The 13,900-nt window shown below is 37.1% G+C and overlaps 4 protein-coding genes across 6 annotated transcripts; 2 read left to right on the forward strand and 2 right to left on the reverse strand.

Moving 5' to 3' along the window:
- Positions 1-14: 14 nt before the first annotated feature.
- On the reverse strand, positions 15-4,011 carry LOC104714079 (ATP-dependent zinc metalloprotease FTSH 4, mitochondrial). Of its 2 annotated transcripts, XM_087466382.1 has the most exons (8): positions 3,722-3,987; positions 3,173-3,263; positions 2,801-3,076; positions 2,420-2,656; positions 2,211-2,335; positions 1,533-2,009; positions 478-1,302; positions 15-425 (listed from the first exon to the last, which is right to left on the reverse strand). In XM_087466382.1, exons 1-8 carry the CDS (start codon positions 3,746-3,748, stop codon positions 381-383), a joined length of 2,103 nt encoding a protein of 700 aa, XP_087322508.1. In that variant the 5' UTR covers positions 3,749-3,987; the 3' UTR covers positions 15-380. The 2 variants fall into 2 exon arrangements, with proteins under 2 accessions (XP_087322508.1, XP_010429633.2); XM_010431331.3 differs by having other exon boundaries at positions 15-1,302; positions 3,722-4,011.
- Positions 4,012-4,249: 238 nt separating this feature from the next.
- Positions 4,250-6,082, forward strand: LOC104714080 (heat stress transcription factor A-2-like). Of its 2 annotated transcripts, XM_010431333.3 has the most exons (3): positions 4,252-4,795; positions 4,880-4,910; positions 5,167-6,082. In XM_010431333.3, exons 1-3 carry the CDS (start codon positions 4,683-4,685, stop codon positions 5,905-5,907), a joined length of 885 nt encoding a protein of 294 aa, XP_010429635.1. In that variant the 5' UTR covers positions 4,252-4,682; the 3' UTR covers positions 5,908-6,082. The 2 variants fall into 2 exon arrangements, with proteins under 2 accessions (XP_010429634.1, XP_010429635.1); XM_010431332.3 differs by lacking the exon at positions 4,880-4,910 and having other exon boundaries at positions 4,250-4,795.
- A 1,514-nt stretch (positions 6,083-7,596) lies between these two features.
- LOC104714083 (cytochrome P450 711A1) lies at positions 7,597-10,115 on the forward strand. The gene is made up of 5 exons (XM_010431335.3): positions 7,597-7,908; positions 8,432-8,584; positions 8,668-9,415; positions 9,510-9,605; positions 9,705-10,115. Exons 1-5 carry the CDS (start codon positions 7,667-7,669, stop codon positions 10,032-10,034), a joined length of 1,569 nt encoding a protein of 522 aa, XP_010429637.2. The 5' UTR covers positions 7,597-7,666; the 3' UTR covers positions 10,035-10,115.
- On the reverse strand, positions 10,086-12,064 carry LOC104714082 (protein IQ-DOMAIN 6-like). The gene is made up of 5 exons (XM_087467655.1): positions 11,782-12,064; positions 11,468-11,695; positions 11,143-11,370; positions 10,937-11,050; positions 10,086-10,863 (listed from the first exon to the last, which is right to left on the reverse strand). Exons 1-5 carry the CDS (start codon positions 11,845-11,847, stop codon positions 10,246-10,248), a joined length of 1,254 nt encoding a protein of 417 aa, XP_087323781.1. The 5' UTR covers positions 11,848-12,064; the 3' UTR covers positions 10,086-10,245.
- Between the last annotated feature and the right edge of the window lie 1,836 nt (positions 12,065-13,900).

A 13,900-nucleotide genomic window follows, 5' to 3' on the forward strand; every position in this document is an offset into this window, starting at 1 on the left:
TACTAAAGTAGGGATGGGTTATAAAATTTATTGCATTAAGTCTTACAAGCAGGCTTTTTAGCATTAATGTAACCTGAAACTGTACGAGCCAAACTTATAAAATAACATCCCACGAGATTCCAAGTAACAATTTAAGAGAAAAAGAGAACACATACCATTTCACAGCGAGATTCCGTGTGTTGTGAGATTTGAGACATTGAAAAACCTGAGATGTTAATCTCATTGTCCTAATCTTAATACTCTTAACTCTCTCACTAGCCTCTCACTGGTTCTAAAAACTCTCAAAATATAGAGTTATTCCCAATTCAATTACCCCAAACATACACAAATACAAGAAAAACGCCTTCTCTACTAAAGGCTTTTTTTTTATTTTCAAGACCCTACAGGAGCCATGTCTTTACCTTTGGTTGCGGCGGTTGCAGCAGCTGCAGCGGCGGCAGCTGCGGCTGCGGCGGCTGCTGCAGCTGCTGATGATGCTGAGCTAGGGGTTGATGGAGGAACCGGGTTGCTTTGCTTCGCAACTACTTCTTGACGCTTTTGCAGCTGTGGAGAGTTGAGATCTGTAAGCATTTCTTTAATCTGCTTACCAGACAGAGTTTCATGCTGAAGCAAAGCATTTGCAAGGGCATGAAGCTCTTTGTTGTAAACCGTGAGGATGTTTTTCGCATTGTTGTAAGCCTTTTCCAAAAGCAGTTTCACTTCTCTCTCAATGAGAAGCCTCGTCTCAGTGCTCATGCTTTTACCATTGTCGTCGTAGTTATGTGCCACAAGACCAACCTCTTTGCTCATACCGAATTTCGTGACCATGGCTCTCGCGAGTTTAGTAGCCTGCTCGAGATCAGAAGAAGCACCTGAAGTTACCTCACTTTCCCCAAAAATCAACTCTTCAGCAACCCGGCCTCCCATACAAACATCAAGCCGAGCAAGCATCTGTTTCCTAGAAATGCTCGTCTCATCTTTATCCGGTAGTTGAGAAACCATGCCAAGAGCCATACCACGAGGCACAATGGTTGCTTTGTGGACTGGTAGAGCACCGTCTGTGTGGATGGCAACAAGAGCATGACCACCTTCATGGAAAGCAGTCAGTTTTCTTGACTCGTCAGATATAACTGCAGATTTACGCTCACTTCCCATCATGATTCTATCTTTGGCAAACTCAAGGTCAGACATTGTGACGTCTTTTGAACCGTCCATGGCAGCTTTAAGAGCAGCAACGTTGACCAGATTCGCCAAATCAGCGCCAGAAAATCCAGGCGTTCCTCTGGCGATGATCATTAAGTCAACATCCTCAGCCTTAAGTACCTGAAAACGCACAATGAAGACAGCCATAAGCCAACAAACAGTTCAGAATTCTTGCCATTGATGTTATAAGAAATCAAACAGAAAACTTTACATAATTGATATCCTTCTTGTGGTAATTATAACACTCAACAGGATTTATATACACTTCTCACTTATATATCCAAAGTATCAAACTGCTATACCTAAAGCTACGGTAATGCTAGCTCGTCTAATGCATAATCTGAAGTTACCTTTGACATGTGAGACTCCAAAATCTGGCGTCGACCTTCCACGTCTGGGTTAGGTACAACAATATGGCGATCGAACCTCCCAGGTCTAACCAGGGCCTTATCCAATGACTCTGGGAAATTTGTAGCTGCGACCACAATAATACCTTCATTCTGTTTAAACCCATCCAACTCAACAAGCATCTGGTTCAATGTCATCTTCATGTATTGCTGGTCCTTGGGATTACGACTTCCACCAATAGCATCTATTTCGTCGATAAATATAATACAAGGGGAGCACTTCTTTGCAGCACTAAAAAGATCTCTAACTCTTCTGGCTCCAACTCCAACAAACATCTCTTCAAATTCACTACCACTGCAGGAGAAGAAAGGCACTCCAGCTTCTCCGGCAATAGCTCTAGCAAGCATAGTTTTCCCTGTGCCAGGAGGACCGACTAGCAACACACCCTTAGGAAGCTTGCCGCCCAGACGAGTGAACCTCTGTAATAAAGATCAGATGAAAGAGTAAGGCCAAAGAACAAAACAGTACTAACTCTAAGAAAAAACTTTAGGGAATACAGATCAAATAGATGGATTTGAAGGTCCATATCATAACTTCACATGAATCATGCTTTAGAATTTATATTACTAGACAAACTTTATATTCGAGTTTGACAAACACACTAGCACTGTGAATTTTACCTTGGGGTCACGCAGATAATGCACAATTTCCTCTAGCTCAGCTTTTGCTTCATCAACACCCTTTACATCAGTAAATTTGGTGCTCGAATCCATACTAGGTTGCACTTCTTCGTGTAAACCAAGTCCTGACATACATTTGGCATAAATTAATCAGAACAAAGCCATCCAACAGAGTTATTGCATCACAGAAGATCAGACAACCAGATTACCTTTGCCAATTCCTCTATCCTCGATAAGTGCTCCAATACCAGAAATGAGTAAAAACCCAACTGCAACAGTTCGGATTGTACTCCATAGCTGTTCTTTAAAGTTAGTCCTTTCAGTGGATATCGTATGGATTGGTGCAGCAGCAGTTCCAAGGGCACCATCTTTTGTTGGTTTCCCTAGGTTTCTAAAAGCCGCCATACCTCCAAAAGTTTCTTCCTCCCTTGAAGCACCAACGATACCTAAACGTAAACAATATAAATTGCATTATAAAAGCGGCATACAAACACTTACCAATATATTATAGAGAAATGCCTCACAAGTATAAAACTAAGGATAATATATCCATTCATAATCAGAAGAGACGCATCTCCCTCCTTACCCACCTCTTTGCAATGTTCGTACCAGCTCACTTTGATCCAACCTATCAACTTTGACCAATGCCTTGATGTATTCAGACAGCGCAGAGGCATTGGCATGCAAAGATGGTTGGCTTTCAAACATTCTGATAACAGCCTCAGGGTCATTTCTTCGATAAAGTTCTCTCAGATGTGCAACCTCATTAACCTCCTCTCTGTCACGCACTCTCCGAGCAAAACTACCAACATAACTTGATTGAAATCTCGTTTGCGGTAAAGAAGCTCCTCCACCACCACCGACAGCTACATAGATAAAACAACCAATTTACATATAAAAAAGGCTTCTAAACAGAATCCATCAACAACAAAACTACTCATAGGTACAATTAAAAGAAGTACCTCTACTAACTCCTCCGACTCTGGGCAGTGAAGTGTAAGCTCTGACAAGTAAGCTTCTTAAACTGCTCAATTCACGTTCATGACTCGAAACCTGTCATAATGGATGAATAGAATCAATGATAATAATGTAAATTACACAATCCTTAACTCAAAATAGCACTAGAGAACACATGAAAACCAAATTCACTCAATAAAGGTGAAACCTTTTACTTAATTCTGAATCAAGACTAGAAATATTACATTCACAAAACTTAAAAACTTTCTAATGCCAATTTCAAAACCAGGGTGAATTGGGTATTCAAATCAATCAAATAGCAATATCCCAGATAGGGGAAATTACAAAAGACTGAACATTTGGAGGTCAGAGAGGATTTTGGGCCTTAGGGTTAGCTTCTGAATCACAAAGATCTTGATAAAACCCATCAGAAAATGGTATCTAATTAGATCAAATCCACTAGAGTAGCAACCAAATCCGAAGCCTTTCCGTATTAAAATTGCATACGAATTGAGGAAAAAAAAAGAGAAAAAAAAAAGAAAGAAAAAAAAAACCTTGGTGATGATGCGCCTCCAAGCCATCAATCAAATCTCTCCCTTCGTTGCGTCTTAAAATTGGTGTGAATGTCCGAAACTGAAACTTGCTCGATCTATTTATCGGAAACAAATAAAAAAAAGACCCTTTCTTCTTCGTGTCTGGGAAGAAGAACCGTCTAATCTTATTACCTAAAGTCTATATATATAAAAAAACACTAAAAATCACGCGTTCGTGAGAGACCGACCTGTTTGGTTCTCGGGTCAAGAGAGAAAATTGTGCAGCAGGTGAAGACACGCACGAGATATGTAGGTCGCCTTTGAATCTAAATGACATAAACACCCTTGGGTCGTACTCATTATTTCATTTTAATGGGCTTTTCCTTTAGCCCCACGATTTAATATCGTAAATCTCATGATACTTCTTAAAAAGGCCCTTATGTGTAACAAAGGCCCATATGATAAAATGAAATTTCTAGATAGGTGACGAAGTTTCTGGAACTTGTCTTGTCGCCACGTGCTTAGACAAATGTCAGAGAAGCTTTTTTTGTACAGTGAAAGAAGTAAATGATCTCTATTGTCTTTGTCTCTAGAACCTTCTTCTCTCTCCTCTTATAACTCATTTCTCTCTCCTCCACGCTTCATCTCTCAGATCAGCACAAACTTAACCCAAAAAACCCACCTTCTAATTTTGGCAACAAAACCCATAGAACTATTGAGTATCTTGCATTGGTGTCCCTAAAGGTTTCAAATTTGCAACTCTGTGGTATGGATTCGAGATAAGTAATGGAGCAACCGAAAGTGGAAATGGAGGAGGAAACGGTGACGTTTGCCGGTTCTGCGGCGGCTTCGTCTTCGGTTGGATCATCTTCATCTCCGAGACCAATGGAAGGACTGAACGAAACAGGGCCACCGCCGTTTCTGACCAAGACTTACGAAATGGTGGAGGATCCGGCGACGGACACGGTGGTTTCTTGGAGCAATGGTCGTAACAGCTTTGTGGTGTGGGATTCTCATAAGCTCTCAACTACTCTCCTTCCTCGTTACTTCAAGCATAGCAATTTCTCGAGTTTTATCCGTCAGCTCAATACTTATGTAAGTATACACCTCTTTGCTATGTTTTATCATCTTTCTTGTTGTTCTTTTGTTGTTTCTAATCTTGATTTTGGATTTCTTTAGATGGGTTTACTATGAGTCTTCAGCTATAAAGGTTAGTTCTTTTAGCTTTTAAGCCACTAAAACTCATATGGGTCTCTTCAGAATTCACATTCAGCTATAAAATTGAATTTTTTTCCCTTGTGACTGAGTCATTTAACATAACTCTGTTCAAGCCTCTGTTTTTGAAGTTTAAACTGCTTGAATCCTCTGTTTTTGGTAGTAAAAATAGAATCTTGAAATGTGAAATAGAGAGATTGCTTCAAGTTCAGTAGCTGATGGAGCTTTTCATTTTTTTGTGTTGATTGCAGGGATTCAGAAAGATTGATCCAGATAGGTGGGAATTTGCGAATGAAGGGTTTTTAGCAGGACAGAAGCATCTCTTAAAGAACATCAAACGAAGGAGAAACATGGGGTCGCAGAATGTGAACCAGCAAGGATCAGGATCTGGATCAGGGATGTCCTGTGTTGAGGTTGGGCAATACGGGTTCGATGGGGAGGTAGAGAGGCTGAAGAGGGATCATAGTGTTCTTGTAGCTGAGGTTGTTAGGTTGAGGCAGCAGCAACACAGCTCCAAGACTCAAGTTGCAGCGATGGAACAACGTTTGCTAGTTACAGAGAAGAGACAGCAACAAATGATGACGTTCCTCGCCAAGGCATTGAACAATCCAAACTTTGTTCAGCAATTTGCGTTGATGAGTAAAGAGAAGAAGAGTATGTTTGGTTTGGATGTCGGGAGGAAACGGAGGCTTACTTCTACTCCAAGCTTGGGGACTGTGGAGTTGGATCTGTTGCATGATCAGGGGTTTGATAGAATGAAGGATGATATGGAGACGTTACTCGCTGCAGCTATCGACAATGAGTCGAGTAATCTGATGCCTACTAAGGAGGAACAGTGTTTGGAGGCTATGAATGTGATGATGGAAGATGGTAATCTAGAGGTAGACTTGGATGTTAAAGTGGAAGATTTGGTTGGTTCACCTTTGGATTGGGACAGTCAAGATCTACATGACATGGTTGATCAAATGGGTTTTCTTGGTTCAGAACCTTGACTATACAGCTTAACACGTCTACTTTGTCTAAGTTGTGGAAATTGCTACCACTTTTGTTTACAGGTTGAATTGTTTGTTTTCTTGTTTTTTTTACTCAATGAAGGCATTGAGTGTGGTTTGTTTGTCTGTACATGTGTTTTCAATGAATAAAAAACACTCTGATTTGGTTTTGACAGTTTTAATTGTTATGTATGTCCTTCCCTCTTTGAGAGACGAGCTGCGATTTGAGTATCAAGCTCCGTGTGTACTAACTACCTTAGTACTTACTCACTGCGTTCAACATTTAGGAAAATATTTGAATTTAGTAGCGTTCTTTAAGCTTTGTTTGGGAAGAGAGTGTGATTTAGTCACTCATCTAATAATATATATAACAACAAAATTAGATATTCGAAAAACGAAAATAAAGATATATGTATGTGTGTGTGTGAATTCAAAAATATACAAAATTGATATAAATTAGTAACTCTAATATCAAAATGAAGATAACGATATATCATGATAGGAAAAGAAGAACACCGAAAAAGATGGTGATGTAAATCATGTAATGTAATGTAATGATCAAATTTGTCCTTCATCAGTTATGGTTAACATTCCGAAGTCCAAACCCGAAACCATCTCCCTCCATATATATCCATTTTTTTCCCTATCCCATTAAAGTACAAAGAACCATCAAATAATATTTTCAACTAAAAAAGTAAGAAAAAAAATTGGTGATCCAAAATAAAAGAGAAAGAAAAAAGTTGAAAAAGGAGACCAAAAGTAGAAGCGTGGTTTACTCCAATTGACGGTAAACCCCTCTTGACACCTACCAGCACTTGCCAGTAGCCCAGGCAGTACAACAATATACATCGATGGGTGGGAGACTGGTCAAAATGACCGGATTCTCAAATTATATTTTTATTAAATGATTTTCTTAAAATTTTAACATTTAGATTCTGTATAATTAAAGTACTATAAAGATTCTTAAACATCATGCATAAAAATTGTTAAACAGTTCTTCAAATAACATCCGAAACCAAATAAAAATCATATCTTCACTAAAAAGGGGCTGCATTTAACACTCTTATCCGATCTAGAGTTCGAATATGTTACAAAAATCCTCCATTGACAACCATGTAAACACCCATATGATATGTCTTTGAAGTTGAATGATCCAACCCATGCCACTTGTAAGGTCATTATATTTCCAGAAACCATCGGCACACAAGTAAAAGTTGAATTATTCTTATTTGGTCCATACATTTCCAGTTATCAACAGCAGTCTCTCTTTCTAGTAACCACATTCCATAATTTCCATTTTTCTTTACAGTGAGAGTAAGATGGTTGCTTTAACAACAAAGAAAAAGAGTATTCTTCTCTTTTCAGTTAAATACTAAATATAATTATATACTTTCGAATGAAATACTAAACATAATTAAATTGTTTTTTTTTCTCTTTTGTAATTGTAAATACAACAACTAAATGACATAAGAAAAACGTATAAATCAAAACCATGTCCGTGCGTTCCATAGTACTTAATACTTATTAGTACTACTCTAGTAGAGAGAGATGAGAATGACTAAAAATTTCAACGCATTTTGTCTTCTTGCAAAATAGTCCCAAGCTATTCTAAAAGTGGGCTAGTGGAAAGAATGTAGAACCCACTTTTCAAAAGCACATCAAATACTATATAAATCCCTCTATAAGTTAATGAATCACCCAACAAACCCACACAACATTAAATAAGAAAAGAGAGAGAACTTTAAGAGAGGTTAGAGAGATGAAGACGCAACATCTATGGTGGGAAGCTCTTGATCCATTATTGATACAACACCAAGCTCTTGTTGCATTCTTGACTTTTGCAGCGGTTGTGGTTGTGGTTTACTTGTACCGACCATCCTGGTCCGTACGTAATGTTCCCGGTCCAAACGCTATGCCTCTTATTGGTCACTTGCCCTTGATGGCTAAGTATGGTCCTGACGTCTTCTCTGTTCTTGCTAAGCAGTATGGCCCTATTTTCAGGTACCTCTCTCACTTGATTCTGTTTTGATTACAATTGAGTTTAGAGTTTAGAGTTTAGCCTTTTAAGTTTTTGGTATTTATGTAATCGAAAAAAAAAAACATTTGTAATTTAGTTTGTTCGGTTTAGGTTCAGTTTGATTTAAAATAAGGAAAACAACTACCTCAAAAAAGTTTTTAATTACTATATTACATGTATTAATTTAATATACATGTATTTTTCAAACATATATAATATAAATATATTCGGTTAATTTAAAAGTTGGAATTGATTCAAAAACACTAAAATTAATCAGTTTAACTCTAGTATCATTTTTTTCTTCTTCCAATAATGAAGCCAAAAAGATTATAAACATATTTCTGTTTGATTTTAGGTGAACATTTTGGTTAATACTTGGTTCAGTTTGGTTTATATGGTCATCTCTTATGCTTGCTATTGGCTGATTGATGAACACAACATCAAATGTGGGAAAACTAAAAGTACATAAAGTTAAATTCAACTTAACAAAACAAAAAAAAAATGCAGATTTCAGATGGGTAGACAACCGCTGATAATAATAGCAGAAGCAGAGCTTTGCAGAGAAGTTGGGATAAAGAAGTTCAAAGATATTCCAAACAGAAGCATTCCTTCTCCAATCTCAGCCTCTCCTCTTCACAAGAAAGGCCTCTTCTTCACTAGGTAGGCACATACATGCTTTTATTAAAACTATGTGTGTTTTCTGTTTCTATAACCACTAATGATGATTCATGGATCTTTGACAGGGACAAGAGATGGTCTAAGATGAGAAACACCATCCTATCTCTCTACCAGCCTTCACATTTGACCAGTCTTATCCCCACAATGCACAATTTCATCACTTCTGCTACTCATAATCTTGATTCTAAACCGCGAGATATCGTTTTCTCCAACCTTTTCCTCAAACTAACCACGGATATCATCGGACAAGCTGCTTTTGGAGTCAACTTTGGCCTCTCAGGGAAAAAACCAAGCAAAGATGTAGAGGTGACTGATTTTATAAACCAGCATGTCTACTCTACAACACAGCTCAAGATGGATCTATCTGGATCACTCTCCATCATCTTAGGCTTACTGATTCCGATTCTTCAAGAGCCAGTCAGGCAGGTATTGAAGAGGATACCAGGAACTATGGACTGGAGAGTCGAGAAGACTAATGCAAGACTTAGTGGACAACTTAATGAGATTGTGTCAAAGCGAGCCAAGAATGCAGAAACTGACTCAAAAGACTTCTTGTCATTGATTTTGAAAGCTAGAGAGTCAGATCCTTTCGCCAAGAACATCTTCACGCCAGACTATATTAGCGCTGTGACTTATGAGCATCTTCTTGCTGGCTCTGCAACCACTGCTTTCACATTGTCCTCTGTTCTTTACTTAGTCTCTGGTCATCTTGAAGTTGAGAAACGTCTGCTCCAAGAGATTGACGGGTTCGGAGACCGTGATCTGATCCCGACTGCTCATGACTTGCAATACAAATTTCCATACCTCGATCAGGTGCTACATTCGTAACAAACAAAACCAAAGAGTTGAGTTTCTGAAATGGTATTAGAATCTTTATGGATGTTTTAGTTTTTCTCCTCCTCTTTAGGTCATCAAAGAGGCTATGAGGTTCTATATGGTTTCCCCTTTAGTTGCAAGGGAAACGGCAAAGGAAGTGGAGATAGGAGGTCACTCACTCCCTAAGGTAAGCTCATAGCCACTTATATAGTCAGCACTCTCCATCATCAAACCACTTATATAGTCAGGACCTATACTTTATTACTTACCTTCTTGTTGTTTCTAGGGTACATGGGTTTGGTTGGCACTAGGAGTTCTAGCAAAGGACCCCAAAAACTTTCCAGAGCCGGAAAAGTTCAGGCCGGAAAGATTTGATCCGAATGGGGAAGAGGAGAAACTTAGGCATCCATACGCTTTCATCCCATTTGGCATCGGTCCACGAGCCTGTGTTGGACAGAGATTTGCACTGCAGGAGATCAAACTCACCTTGCTGCATCTCTACCGTAATTACATGTTCAGACATTCACCAGAAATGGAGAAACCACTGCAGCTTGATTATGGCATAATCCTCAGCTTCAAGAATGGTGTTAAGCTCAGAGCCATCAAAAGATTCTGATTCTTGAAACTTTTAAGTGATGATATAAACTTAAAGAGTTTCATAACGAAATAAAGCGAAACTGCAATTTTTATATTTAAATTCAAAACTCCAATGTAGTTTCATGAGGAAAAAAGAACAATTAACATACACAGAATATCTCACAACACATGACAACAACAAGCTGTTGAAACTTCCTTCAATCAAGTGACATGAACCTATGAAGGTCACTTCACCCTCTCTGCTTCTCGAATCGAGTAGGAACACCGAGTGGTTTGGAGAAACTAACGTAGGAAGGATCTGAGGCAGGACTAGTCTTTAATTCACCAGTAAACAATCCAGAGTTCTTCATAAACTGAAACTCATCCATGGATTGTCTAAGAACACGGTTGGTTCTTCGCTTAGCCTTTGTTGATTCAGTCAAGCTCATGTAACTAGGCTTGTTCTTGTTGTTTGCTTGACTGCTAGAGTTGTCTGAAACAAGGCCAGTGGTTCCAGAAACAGGTGTGGTTGAAGTGCAGATAGACGATGAACCAGAGCTCTCATTAAACTCATAACCAGGACTTGAAGACATCATATGTGGAGGAGGCTTTGCAGACACACGAGTGGTCATATTGTTTCTTCGGACTTTAACAACATCCGCGGTTTCAGGTGATTTCAAATGCTTAGGAGGAGGCGTGGCAGTGGCGGCGGCATCTGCAGTGTCCATAAGTCTAGTCTCCCATGGCCTAGCAGCCATCCAACGCTCCAACCAACTCCATCCCCAACTATTCTTATCAAACTCTTGGCTTTTCAGATATGAGATTGAACTGTTTGACTTAAGATTTGAACTAGGAGTTGCCCTCCATTGCTGCTCAAAACAGGAATTTCGATTCAGAGATGAACTTACACAAGATGCCTAGTGTGTAGACAGTTAGTTTTACCTTTTGAGCAAGAGCATAAGCCAATGCACGTTCCCTCTTAAAGGCACCTTCTTGTCTTTGTTGCAACTTTGTCTTAATATCATCTACAGTGCCTTTCCTATCACACCACCCTTCCTGAGAGTATTAACAAATGTCAAAACAAGAAACAATCTTGACATGAATTTATCAAACCAATGGAGAACAGAAAAAAAAAAAGAGACAAGAACCTCGACTTCTTTCAAAAGATCAGATTTGGTCCTGTGTTCATCTAAAAGCTTTTGAACAGCTTGTCCTTCAACAGTCATCCTCACGCGACGAGCTCTAACACGAGCCTGAACTCTCACCAAAGCTTGCATGCACCTTAATGTTACAGCTGCTTGTTTCCTCACTTGTCTCCCTCTCACTAAAGCTTGCAACCTAACTATCCCTTTCAATGCCCTCAACGCTCTTCTCGCCTAATTTAACAACAACTTCAAAATCAATTATGAAAAATAAAAAAGCCCTCAGATTTGTTCACTCAGCTCAATTCAATTCATGAAAAAAAAAACTCACCAAGAATCCACGAAAAGCGGTTTGGATTCTGATAGCAGCCCATTCTTGTCTGACAGCTTTGAAATCTTTAGGAGGAGCTCTGAGAACAGTTGCTACAGCTGCAGAGTAAACAGTTGAAGAATCAAGACCTTCTGATTCAGACCTATGTTTTCCTCTAAAACCTTTCCATGAATCCACTGAAGTAGTCCTCCATAGCTTCCATTTCTTGTTCTTCCCATTACCCTTTTCCTGCAAAACAGAGTATATATCTGTTTAGCTTTAACCTTTGACTGAGACAAAACAAAAAAGTCAAGAAATTGAAGTAAGTCACTTACGATTTCATCCTTCTCTGGCTTCTTGAGACCAATAATAGACTTAACCCATTTCCCTGAAGCACCCATTGATGAAAAAGAAAAGCTAAAGTTTCGATCTTTATGGCTCGAATTCGTAGACAAATCTGAGGTATTGTTTTTCTTTTCTTCAGGTATGTAGAAAGCTTGAGAGTGAGAGAGAGAAAGAGAGAAAGAGAGAGTGTATAGGAGAACGTGAAGTTGTGGTAGTAATGGAGGGAGTGGTGGGTTAAAGAGACGTTTTTGAAATTTGAACAAACCAAAGCAAAGGACCAAATATTTGGACCAAATATAATAAAATATAATAAAGTTTGCTCGAGTCTTTAGGCTTTTGTCTCTCGTTTCTGTTTTCACACTTATTTTTACTTCACACAAACAACTGTGTCTGTGTCCTTCTCAGAGTTACAGGCATGTAAAAGAAACCATGAAAAGGCACAATAAATTAACTGTATATATATATTATTATTATTATATAGAGATTAGGTTTTTTTGTCCTTTTTACTCCCTCTGTTTCATAATATAGGATGTTTAGAAAAATATTTTTGTTTCATAATATAGGATGTTTCCAATTTTCTATGCAACTTTTAGATTAAATCTATATTTTATATTATGCAGTCTTATTTCTGATTGGTTAAGCTGTTTAAAAGTAATTTTTTCTTAATATGTGTGTTTTAACTAAAACATCCTATATTTTGAAATGGAGGGAGTATCTTTTTACATGACTCACTCATGTAATGTAATGCCTTGTTTTGTTTTATTATTCTTATATCATTGGATTCGAAATTTAAACTCCCCAAAATGTTGCAATCAGATTTACGAAACTCATTCTCTCTTTCAAAAGCTATATATGCCCTTTTGGATTTTGTGATTTGTACTAATTTGACCTATGACTTGTCTAATTAACCTCTCTAACAGAACTTAGTATTATATAGAAAAAAAAATCTTTTAAAAAAATATTATTTAAACTTTTCTTGAAAAAACAGAAGGGAAAAAGATAGTCAGCTACATCAACTATACCACAATACATGACCACACATGCAAACTTTAAAAATGTATACTCAACTACATGAAGTATATGTATTGCATGACCACATATACCAACTATATGATGACATGTGCTCAACATCACGATCATTTTACTCCGGTACATCGTTCGTCGGAATTCGGTGTTGACCAATATTGACCGGCGTTGACCAATATTGACCAACAAAAATATTCAAATTTTTTATTTTTAATTTTAGAAACAAAAATAAGAAAATTCTTTTATTGAATTATCTAATGTGTTCAAAAATTAACAAAATGTTTATATTCATTATAAAATTATATTTTGTATATGTTAATTATATTCATCCAGCCTTATAATAGTTAGTTTTTTATTGCAAAACTTAATAAAAGTGAAATAAAAAATCATTAATAATATTTTCAGATAATAAAACTTTTATTTTACCATGAGTATATAACTTTTTTGGAATAATTCTAGTGATTTTGACATGTATTGGTTTGGTTCTAAGTATTTTTTATTGTAGAAAATATTTTTGTTGTTGAGAATATTAAATAATATTATATATGTATTTAAATAAATTATGTAAGAAGTTGATGTTTATTAATTAATAATGTTAAAATAATAGGTTTTTTTATTTGATTCACTACAACAAGATTTTTTTGTTTGAGTTTAAGTTTTAATATCTCATGAATGATTTTTATTTCAATTTTAATTAAGTTTTGAAATTGAAAAAAAAGTAACTATTATAAAACTGAATGAGTGAAACATAAAAATATATCTTTATATTAGATACAAATATATTTTTAATTATAAAATATCATAGACGATTCCTAAATAATTCAATTAAATTTCTTATTTTGGTTTCTTATTAGATGATTCCTAAAGAATTTTGTTATTTTTATTTCTAAATCTTTTTTTTTGAATTTTTTTGTTGGTCAACGCCGGTCAATATTAGTCAACACCGGATTTCGATGAACGGTGTACCGGAATAAAATTGTTGTGATGTTGAGCATATGTCATCATATAGTTGGTATATGTGACCATGCAATACATATACTTCATGTAATTGAGTATACATTTCTAAAGTTGGCATGTGTGGTC

Source organism: Camelina sativa, chromosome 9 (genome assembly GCF_030686135.1).
Source record: "Camelina sativa cultivar CO46 ecotype springtype chromosome 9, ASM3068613v1".
Lineage (NCBI taxonomy): Eukaryota > Viridiplantae > Streptophyta > Magnoliopsida > Brassicales > Brassicaceae > Camelina > Camelina sativa.

Bases quoted from the DNA above. Each gene is read 5' to 3' on its own strand.
- LOC104714079 (XM_010431331.3), bottom strand. From the start codon at position 3,748: ATGGCTTGGAGGCGCATCATCACCAAG. The intron at 3,077-3,172 runs GTACTTCTTTTA...TTATCTATGTAG, and splicing joins AGTCGGAGGAGTTAGTAGAG to CTGTCGGTGGTGGTGGAGGA. The intron at 2,657-2,800 runs GTGGGTAAGGAG...GTTTACGTTTAG, and splicing joins GGTACGAACATTGCAAAGAG to GTATCGTTGGTGCTTCAAGG.
- LOC104714080 (XM_010431332.3), top strand. From the start codon at position 4,487: ATGGAGCAACCGAAAGTGGAAATGGAGGAGGAAACGGTGACGTTTGCC. The intron at 4,796-5,166 runs GTAAGTATACAC...TGTTGATTGCAG, and splicing joins TCCGTCAGCTCAATACTTAT to GGATTCAGAAAGATTGATCC.
- LOC104714083 (XM_010431335.3), top strand. From the start codon at position 7,667: ATGAAGACGCAACATCTATGGTGGGAAGCTCTTGATCCATTATTGATA. The intron at 7,909-8,431 runs GTACCTCTCTCA...AAAAAAATGCAG, and splicing joins CAGTATGGCCCTATTTTCAG to ATTTCAGATGGGTAGACAAC. The intron at 9,606-9,704 runs GTAAGCTCATAG...TGTTGTTTCTAG, and splicing joins GAGGTCACTCACTCCCTAAG to GGTACATGGGTTTGGTTGGC.
- LOC104714082 (XM_087467655.1), bottom strand. From the start codon at position 11,847: ATGGGTGCTTCAGGGAAATGGGTTAAGTCTATTATTGGTCTCAAGAAG. The intron at 11,371-11,467 runs GTGAGTTTTTTT...TTGTTAAATTAG, and splicing joins CCGCTTTTCGTGGATTCTTG to GCGAGAAGAGCGTTGAGGGC. The intron at 11,051-11,142 runs GTTCTTGTCTCT...TAATACTCTCAG, and splicing joins ATCTTTTGAAAGAAGTCGAG to GAAGGGTGGTGTGATAGGAA.